This window comes from Myotis nattereri, assembly GCF_964212035.1.
Source record: "Myotis nattereri genome assembly, chromosome: 18".
NCBI lineage: Eukaryota > Metazoa > Chordata > Mammalia > Chiroptera > Vespertilionidae > Myotis > Myotis nattereri.
The window spans coordinates 40,376,581-40,387,140 of NC_138093.1; the positions used below are offsets into that span (position 1 = coordinate 40,376,581).

At 52.5% G+C, this 10,560-nt stretch overlaps 1 protein-coding gene across 1 annotated transcript; it reads right to left on the reverse strand.

Annotated features, from left to right (window-relative positions):
• Positions 1-8,126: 8,126 nt before the first annotated feature.
• Positions 8,127-9,190, reverse strand: LOC308534209 (mediator of RNA polymerase II transcription subunit 27-like). The gene has a single exon (XM_081112576.1). It carries the CDS (start codon positions 9,073-9,075, stop codon positions 8,140-8,142), a length of 936 nt encoding a protein of 311 aa, XP_080968702.1. The 5' UTR covers positions 9,076-9,190; the 3' UTR covers positions 8,127-8,139.
• Positions 9,191-10,560: the final 1,370 nt, after the last annotated feature.

A 10,560-nucleotide genomic window follows, 5' to 3' on the forward strand; every position in this document is an offset into this window, starting at 1 on the left:
TAGCTGCATGTCCTCTATGGGGTCGACCATGACGTCCAAGCCAGGGTTTTAACGTTCATTGCACACGAGAACCGCCTGGAGGGCTGAGTACAGTGCAGCCTCTTACCCGGGAGCTCCGGTGGCCCGAGAATTCTGTTTCTCACACGTTCCAGAGGCTGGTGCTGGCTGGGACCACTCTCACCTGTCCCCCCGCAGCCCTCCCTCGATGCCTGTCCTCGGTCTTGGCTCTGCCTGCTGCCATGTCGACTGAGCTGGCGCTCACTGTGCCGGTGAGTCAGCAAGCCCTTTGGACACAGAAACTTACTCGAGAAGAATCTATGGAATGACCCTCCAGGTTACAGAACGCTGAACCCAGAGGCACCAGGAGGAAAAGAAGAAAAAGGACGTCGGGGCCAGGTGTCCCCCGGGTCTTCCGGGGGTGCCCAGCCCTGGGAGGATCTGCAGGAGGAGCCCAGGTGTGTGTGGGTGGGGGGGACTGACCCCACTGTGGCAGTTTGCTACTGCTGCACAGCTACTTCCTGCACTCAGCAGCTCACAGCAGCATGCACTGCTCACCTGCGGTTGCTGTGGACAGAAGTCTGCACTCAGCTGAACTGGGCTCTCTGCCCCAGAGGCTGACATCCAGGCCGGCTGAACTTCTCTCTGGATCCTGGGGTCCCCCCAAACTCACCTCCCTGCTGGGGTCCCCCCAAACTCACTACCCCTGCTGGGGTCCTCCCCAAACTCACCACCCATGCTGGGGTCCTCCCCCAAACCTACAGTGAACAGCATACTCAATGGGCAAAAACTAAAACCATTGCCTCTAAGATCAGAAACAAGACAGAGATGTCTGCTTTTACCACTCTTATTCAGCACTAGAGGTTCAGTGCACAAAATTCGTGCACTCAGGGGAAGGGGGGGCCTCAGCCCAGCCTGCACCCTCTCGCAGTCTGGAAGCCCTTGGGGGATGTCCAACTGATGGCCTAGGACCACTCCCAGCTGTCACTTGGACATCCTTAGCACTGCAGCGGAGGCGGGAGAGGCTCCCACCACCGCCACTGCGCTTGCCAGCCATGAGCCCAGCTTCTGGCTGAGCAGCGCTCCCCCTGTGGGAGTGCACTGACCACCAGGGGGCAGCTCCTGCGTTGAGCGGAATTGGGCCAAAACTGGCTCTTCGACATCCCCTGAGGGGTCCTGGATTGTGAGAGGGTGCAGGCCAGGCAGAGGGACCCCACCGGTGCACTATCAGGGCTGGGGAGGGACACAGGAGGGGCACGTCCAGCCCATCACACTCAGTCCTAATCAGCTGGACCCCAGCAGCAAGCTAACCTACCGGTCAGAGTGTCTGTCCCCTGGTGGTCAGTGCACATCATAGCGAGCAGTTGAGCAGCCTTAGCATATCATTAGCATATTATGCTTTGATTGGTTGAACTGATGACTGGACGACTGGACACTTAGCATATTAGGCTTTTATTATATAGGATAGTACTGGAAGTCCTAGCCACAGCGATCAAACAAGAAGAAGAAATAAAAGGCATCCAAATTGAAAAGGAGGAAATAAAACTCTCATTATAGGCAGATGACATGATATTGTACATAGAAAACCCTAAAGACTTCACCAAAAAACTACTAGATTTAATAAATGAATTTGGCCATGTAGCAGGATACAAAACCAACACCCAAAAATCAATGGCTTTTCTATACACCAATAATGAATTCTCAGAAAGAGAAACTAAATAATTCCATTTACCATTGCAACAAAAAAATTAAGATACTTAATAAACTTAACCAAGGAGGTAAAAGACTTGTACTTGGAAAACTATAGAACCTTGAAAAAAGAAATAGAAGAAGACATAAATAAGTGGAAGAATATTCCGTGTTCATGGATTGGTAGAATCCACATCATGAAAATGTCCATACTACTCAAGGCAATGTACAGATTCGATGTAATCCCTATTAAAATACCAACAGCATATTTCACAGACCTAGAACAAATACTCCAAAAATGTGTATGGAACCAAAAAAGATCTCAAATAGCTGCAGCAATCTTGAGAAAAAAGAACAAAGTTGGAGGGATCACAATACTAGATTTCAAGTTATACTACAAAGCCACCATAATCAAATGGTACAGGCACAAGAACAGGCATATCGATCAATGGAACAGAAGAGAGACCCCAGAAATCAATCCAAACCATTATGCTCAATTAATATTTGACAAAGGAGGCAAGAGCACACAATGGAGTCAAGAGAGTCTCTTCAATAAATGGTGTTGGGAAAAGTGGACAGATACATAAAAAAAAAAATGAAACTAGACCACCAACTTACACCATACACAACAATAAACTCAAAATGGATAAAAAAAACCTAAGTCGGGAAACCATAAAAATCCTAGAAGAAACCATAGGCAGCAAAATCTCAGACATCTCTCGTAGCAATATGTGTACAGATACATCTCCTAGGACAGAGGAAATAAGGAGAAAATAAACAAATGGCACTACATCAAAATGAAAAGCTTCTGCACAGCAAAAGAAACCCATCACCAAAATGAAAAGAGAACCCACTGTATGGGAGAACATATTTGGCAACAATACATCTGAGAAAGGGTTAATATCCAAAATATATAAAGAACTCATACAACTTAACAAAAGAGAGACAAGCAACCCAATTTAAAAATGGGCAAAGGACCTACTATTAAGTAGACACTTCTCTAAAGTGGGCATACAGATGGCCAGAGACATGAAAAAATGCTCAAGGTCACTGATCATCAGAGAGATATAAATTAAAATGACAATGAGGTATCACCTGACACCTGTCAGAATGGCTACCATCAACAAATCAACAAATGACAAGTGCTGGTGAGGATGTGGAGAAAAGGGAACCCTAGTGCACTGCTGGTGGGAATGCAGACTGGTGCAGCCACTATGGAAAACAGTATGGAGTTTCCTCAAAAAAAATTAAATATGGATCTGCCATTTGACCCAGGAATCCCATTTCTAGGAATATATCCTAAGAAACCCAAAACACCAATCAGAAAGAATGTAAACACCCTTATATTCATAGCAGCACGATTTACAATAGCTAAGATCTGGAAACTGCCCAGTGCCCATCAGTAGATGAGTGGATAAGAAAGCTGTGGTACATTTACACCAGGGAATACTATGCAGCAGTAAAAAAAGAAGGATCTCTTACCCTTTGAGACAGCGTGGAGGGACCTGGAGAGTATCATGCTAAGTGAAATAAGTCAGTCAAAGAAAGATCACATGATCTCACTCATATGTGGAATCTAATTAACAAACTGATGAACAAACGGAGTGGATCCAGAGACATGGAAGCATGGAACAGAGTGTGGAATCTCAGAGGGAAGGTGGGAAAGGGAGGATGTGTGGGGGGTTATCAACCAACGACCCTGTATGCATAACCCATGGACGCAGACAATGGGGTGGTGAGGGCCTGGGGTGGGGGTTGGGGGGGGGGTCCTGGAGAGGGAGGATGGGGGAAAAAAGATTAATAAAAAAAAGATGAAGCAAGCCCAAATGAGGTGAGCCATGGAATTAATGGAGAAAGGCATCCCCGAGGGCTGGGTCCAGATGGGCCTCCCAGACAAGGTGGCACGCTCTGCAGAAGGACGCCGGCTAAAGGAACTGGAGCTTGGCAACCAAATGGATCAGAGCCGTTCCTGGGCCGACAGAAGGGGGCAGTCAGCTGGGCAGTATCTAAAGACATGAGGAAATTGAGCAAAGGCCTCAGAATTTAGGAGCCAAAGTGGAGGGTGTGCGATGCCCCGGCTGACTTTCAGGGCAGAAGTTACTCCCATACAAGGTCCAACGGTTTGCAGAGCACAGTTCTCTGTTCCCCACAAATGCTCAGCAGAAGGCATCCTGGTAGTTCTCTTAGAGGCCTCCTTTTAGCTAGTGGGCACGAGGGTGTTCCATAAGCATCAATTGAACAATGAAGCAAACATAAGACAGTTGTTACTTAGTCGATGAGGAACTGAGGCTTAGACTTGCTTGCAGATCAAAGGGCAAAGCCAGGACCAACTCAAACTCGGGCCTGAGAGCTCCATTCTGGCTCCCGCTTTCCAATTAAGCCATCCTCCATCCCTGGGCTGGAGCTAATAGCAAGTCATAAAGAGCATATTTCACCTTCCGTTCTTCTCCTTTCCCGGGGGAAGCCAGTCACAGGTTACAAAGAAGCTAGGTGAGAGACCGCTGAATGGATGGTCAGGCATGGGTTCCCCAAAGACTCACCGACACACAAACGAGGTCAAAATGCCCACGCTCTAACTTAAAGAGCTTCAAGGTCAGCACCCACCGAATCTGGTCACGGGCAGCATCAGCCCACGACGCTCTGTGGGGGGCAGCCACTGTGCGGGGCGAGAGGGCCACCTCGCAGGACGGAGGTCTGCACTGGATCCTGTTCCTGCCACTTCCCTGCAGCGTGGCCTCGGCAAGCCCCGGAGCCTCTGTCAGCCCGTTTCCTTCGCTCCGAACCATCCTCCCGGTCCTGGGGTGCATGCTTTGTGGGAGCGGGATTTCTGACTCCCTGTGCCAGGCACATAGTAAGCGCTCCATGGATGCCCGTGAACACGAGGGGATGCGTGTCCGCACAAGCGCTGTCATAATACGAAGGGGCGGAAGGTCATGACTGGAAACGTTCACTTTCGCACAAAGTCGATGTGAGGTCTAACTGCACAGCTGTCTTCCTCTGGCTCATCTCGCCCAGCATACGTCCTCCAGGGCCATCCACGCTGTCACAAAGGGCAGGGCTGCCTTTGTCTCGGGCTGAGTGATGTTTCACTGTACGTGTACACATGTGCCTCTTCTTTATCTGTTCGTCGTAGGTCCTTCTCCCTCAGCTGCTATGAATGAGGCTGCAGTGAACAGCGACCACGCGCCTCTGGGAGTGAAACAACCTGATCGCCCAGCGAGGCCCCGGGAGCGAGTCCTCCCACCGCGGGAACCGGTCCTCCGACACCTGAGTGAGCCTGGAAGCAGCCAGGCCTCCACCACGATTTCCGCCTCCTGAGCCCAGGAGCGGAGACCTGCCTGAGCCCCCACGCCTGCCTGCACTGGGAGATGATAAATGGGTGTGTTTTCCTTTTTGTTGAATGTATTGGGGTGACCTGGGTTAATAACATTGTAAGTTTCAGGTGTACAATTCTAACACATCATCTGCATATCATATATCGCAAGTCCAGTCTCCTTCCATCCCACGTATCCCAGTGTTTTAAGCCGCTAAGTTTGGGATCACTGGATATGACAGCAATAAAAACTGATAAACCAGATAGCTGTCTATCACCAGGGATCGGGGGCCCTGATGTATGTGTAACAGAGAGATTTCTACCTGGGGCTCAGCCCCACCTCGAGGAGCCTGGCTTCTCCCGGCTCCCAAGCAGGGGAGGTGGTCCGGTATCTTGTAGGCTGTGGGGAGTCGGACACTTCCCCCTGTGTGGGCAGGTCTGGGTTCAACAACTGGTCTGGTTTCCTGTTGAGCATCAGGGCAGTGAGCAATGGCTGCTTCCACAGAGTTAGTAAATGCCACCAAAGCAGAGGCCAAAGCACACTGGTGTGAAGTACAGCGTTCCCAGGGGCAGCGCGGGGGCTGGGGAGCCGGTCCGCAGCTTCAGCGCTTCTATCTGCTGGTTCTGGGTGCCCAGGAGATTCAGTTCACCCCTTTGGCCGTCCCTGGCCCTTCCCACCTGTGACCTGGGGGCCTGTTTTTGCCAACAAAGGCTCCTCGGTGACCAGCGCTGACAGGGCCGGGGCTGGCTGCACACTCGATGTTACCGTCACTGTGCAGGGACCCCCGCCCTGGCAGCCCAGCACCGCTGTGTGCCTGAGCCCCTCCTGTGGCTTTGGAAACAAAGGAGCCTGGGCCCAGCCGAGCCCAGTTCGTCAGGAAACTCAGCTTAAAGGCAGCACCTGGTCCCCGGGAGCCCCAGGAGCCGCGGGAGCCCGGCTGCCGATGCGGTGAATTCCGGCTCTACCACTTAATAGCTGTGTGTCCTTCGATACGGCTTCAACCTCTCTGAGCCTCAACTTCCTCACCTGTAGGATGGGCATAGTATTAGATAGAAATAGGATAAATGTGTGGGATCAGGGCCCAGAGAGGACATGAATGGATCCTCATTCAAACACTTGGCCCAACTGGTGGAGCAGGGCCCGTCCTAGGCCCTTCCCATCGACGGACACCAGACGCCCTGACTCTGCTGGAATGTCATTGTCCCAAACATGCTGGAGGCAAAGGGGCCAGGAGCCGGGCTGGGTATGTCTCTGGGTTATGTGGTCATTCATTTAGGAGACTGGACTTTAGGGAAGTGTGTGGAGGACTAAGAGGCCATGTGAGGGTCCCAGCTGTGCGGGTCGTTGTCACAGCTGGGCTGTGTGCGTCTTCCCGCTGGTCAGCTTTCTCATCCCCAGCTCTTCCTTCAGGAAAAGGAAAAGCACTAGCTCCAGAGAGGACTCCGTCTCGCCCGGTACAGCCCCGTCACCTGCTCAGTCCCCGGGGGTCCCTGGGAGGTGCGGCCACGCGCCCAGCTGGGATCCTGTCTCCACGGGGAAGGAAAGCAGGTCCCGGTCACAGGGGTCAGGAGACAAGTGCTGTGACGAGTCTGCTGTCTGGGCCTGGCTCCCCCATTTCCTGCACGACCTCAGTTAACCAGTGCGTGCCTCCGTTTCCTCACCCCCACAGGTAGGCAGTCACCGTCTCTGATTCCCTGGCAATAACAGGGAGGTGCTTATAATTGGGTGTGGCTTGTAGCAAGGACTCAGAATGGCCACAGTTTTAAAGATTCTTATTTTACGTCTTTTTTACATTATTGATTCCTCTAATTCTTGGGGTATTGGTCTTACTATGCCCTGCCTCAAATCCCCTCCTCTCGGGGAATTCGTTTCCTCGTGCAGCCTGAAAGGTTTTACTCTTAGTTCCTGGCAGCAGGGGGTTCCTATGGGGTCTCTATGCCCAGGATGTGGGTGCACTCTGAAGGGGTCCCACGGAGGTCTCTGCTGGGACCCTAATATTTTACTGGTTGGAGCACTTATCTCTTCGGTTTCTCAAACTGGCGTCCTGCACTGCACAGGAAGGTAAACTGGACTGGATGCCTGACCCGCACTCCTCACGCCTGTGGAGGATCCTGACTTCTCCAAGTGACGTGGTTTCCACAGTAAACAGATGGCAGAGCCAACCCCCAGAGCGCTGGTCTCCCTTCAAGGAAAGGGCAGCCCTTTGAGGTTCCCAGTTGGTAGCAGGAGGCTCCTTTCAACTCCCCACCTTCCTCAGGCCTGAGGTCTCATTTCCTGCTCCCAGAGGGCAACTCCTGCCAGGTCCGGAAGGCCTTCACCTGGGTCCCGCGCCCCCCACACCCAACCCCAGCATCCTCCCACCACCACCCAGGCTTCTGCTCCTCTTCTTTCCTGACGTCTGAGAATGGGGACAGGTTTATTGTCATAAAAATAAGTTACAAAACGCAACGCCAGCATGACTGCACGAACACGGGCTCGTGGTGTTATGGGTTCAATCAGCGAGATAGACCACCGACCCAGAATTTAAATTTAGAAGCCTTTATTACGCTGGCCAGCTGACTACAGTACGTCCCTCCTGTAGGGAACCTCATACTGCAGTGCTGACCGAGGGTACAGCAAAGCCTTTTATCTGTAACACTACAAAGCATTTCCTGGCACTGGCAGGGTTCATACAAAGTTTACAAGTATGAATGGGGAGGTAAACGGAGTCACACCTGGCTGGGTTGAATCATAATACATTGTTTTCTGGGACAATCTAGCAATTTTTCTCTCTCAGGATCCCGGACCCTAATACAATAGGTAACTTTTCCATGCCTCCGTCCCTCCCCCTAGCACATTCTGTAACCCTTCTATGCCTCAGTCCCTCACCCTAGCACAGTGGAAACACTGGGAACGTGACCCCAGGGCGATTCCCCGGGAGGCAGAGTGACCACCCAGCGCGCCGGTACCCTCATCCCGGGTCTAAGGTTGCTGTGCCGCCCGCAAGGTGTCCTGTCCACCGGGATGGAGTCTGTCCTTTGGAGGCTCTGCCTCAGAGCCAGGCTGTCCTGGGGGGGGGGGGGGGGGGGGGGGGCCATGGGCGGTCTGACTCCTGACCCCTGACCCGCTGCGGGAGGGGAAGGGGCGCGGAGGGGGGCGGTCACTGCCGGCAGGTGTCGTGGAAGGCGTCGAGGGTGTGGAAGTCCCTCCAGGTGGGGGGCAGGCCGTCCTGCAGGATCTTCCCGCAGCGCTGGCAGGGCGCCTGGAACAGCTTTATGTAGCTTCTCAGCCAGGTCATGAAGGGCCGGACCACGACATGTGGCCTCTGGGGCAGCTGGTAGTGCAGCAGCGCAGCGGTGGCGTGGTCTGTCACCTTCTGGAACACGTGGTAGTTGGACTTGGACCATATATCCAGCTTGCCGTCTTCCGTGTAGACGTTCTCGTTGTAGCCCTTCGCGATCGTTCGGTCAATGAACAGGCTCCGCATGACGACAATCACTTTCAGCACCTTTCCCAAGGTCACCAGAAGCATCGCTGACGTTCCATTGGGTCTGGATAACTGGATGGACATTTCAGGAAACATCCTGTCAATGCGGCTGATCACCTCCTCGACATACCGAGGCGGCAGGAGGAGCGTGGTGGGCTGCGCCGCGGGCCGGCGTTTCGCAGACACTCCCCTCTGGTTGGCAGAGCGTCTCGGCGACTGCTGACTCAGGAGGCCGGATGCCAGGCCTGCGTGGTGCCGCAGCCTGCCGGACCACTGGTAGGCTCGGAGGAGCTGGCTGTAGAGGGGGGTTTGGTCCCGCACGGGGTCCAGGCTCAGCAGGCCGCTGTTATGGAGCGGGTGGCTCTCCGAGGGCTCGCCGACCAGGTTGCTCAGACGGTCCAGCTCGTGGAGGTGCCGGCTGACCGAGCGCAGGTTGTGCTGGAAGCGCGCGATGAAGGCCTTCCCCCGGCCCTCCAGCGTCTCCCGGTTGCGCACGCCACCCTCCAGGCAGCCGAACACCCTGCTCACGCTGCAGCGCAGCGCCTGGATGGCACCGACGGCCTGGGAGAAGGCCTCCAGGCTCGCGCCGCCGCTCCGCGGGCCCGCCATGCCGCCGCCGTCACCACAGCCGCTCTGTTAGCGAAAGCCGCGCTCCCTGATGACGCAGCGCGCGGAGGCTTCTGGGAAATCTTTTTTTTTTTTTTTTTTTGCAAGATCCACGCTTTATAAACACATATTCTCACATGTCTGTATCGATACACAGGATTCTTAGTTCATTTTACAGATTCTGAAACCAAACTGTTCAAATGGTAAATTCTGAAACCATGGTTAATGTAGCAAATGAATATTTCAAAACAAACAAAAACTTCATCCAAATATTTACATTTAAAAAATAGACTACTTATTAAGTGTGCTTGAACAAACCATGTGTGGAATTGAATTCCATTTATTACAGAGTTAGTTCCTGCTAAACACTTACTGATCATAGAGAAGACGCCCCAGCACCTGAGTTTTCAAGTGTTCCTAACCTATGCTAAAAAAAAAAATAAAACATGACAAATAATTTCTGAGGCACGAACTTGAACCTCAGAAAAGGATGAGCTAGTATGTAAGGCAAATTACTTAGGGGTTAGAAGGGGTGGCACCTGGCAGTCAGAGTGGTTTTGCCACTGTCTCAGCATTACCAGGTTGTTGATAAAATTCTCTAGAGGTCATTTAAATTCTGTAATCACACCTCACTGCATTATGTTCTAGTAGTTTCACAAACTTGGGACGCGCTCACAAAAATATCGGGGAATACATTCCTTGAGAAGTTGGAAGGGCCTCCTTATTACGTTTAGCAAAAAAACCATGCAGTATCTTAGAGTTCATAGAGCTTTTTCAAAATAAACTGATTTTTTCAGCCCAATTAAAAGCTCAAACACTTTATATTACAGGTATAGAAGTTTATAGTTAAATACAGAACTCAGCTATATATTGAAACACAATTTTTAATCCTTTCCTGGTCATTCCTGTGCTGACAGTGGGAGGGGCCTGCTGCACCCGCACTGCCTAACGCTGGTTTGGAGAGATAGTTACGTTGAGGCCTGGGGTGAGATATGAGAGAGAAACGGAGTCTGACCTCCCACGCCCACTGGGGTCCTGCAGGGAGACCACCCACCACCCACCCTGGGCCTGCACAAAGATTCCAAAATCTGGGTCCTCCCGCCCTCTGGGAAACTAAAGCCCCTCCCTCCCAGCCTTGAGCCTACGGGCCAAGGAGCCCCACGGAAAAGCCTGCTCAGTGAACGCCTTTGTGTGAAGGCCCCAGCACCACAGGAATTGGAACCACGAGAGAAATAAAGAAAGTGAGAAAGGGCTGGGGGCTGAAGGCACAGGCGTCAGAGGCAGTGACCAGAGGGGCACCGAGGGGCCTGCCCAGCACGAGGCCAGGGACACCCTCCAGGATGGGCTCCCCCCTCGGGGGCTCCAGGCTTCAGCACCCCCACTTGTGCACGACAGGAGTCCTCCCGCCAGTGCCACATGCTGGACAGGGACGAGGGGACACCCTGCTACACTGTAATTTTCCATGTACACTTTACGCTCACTATTGCA

Excerpts from the sequence above, each read along its gene's own strand:
- LOC308534209 (XM_081112576.1), bottom strand. The coding sequence starts at position 9,075 with ATGGCGGGCCCGCGGAGCGGCGGCGCGAGCCTGGAGGCCTTCTCCCAG.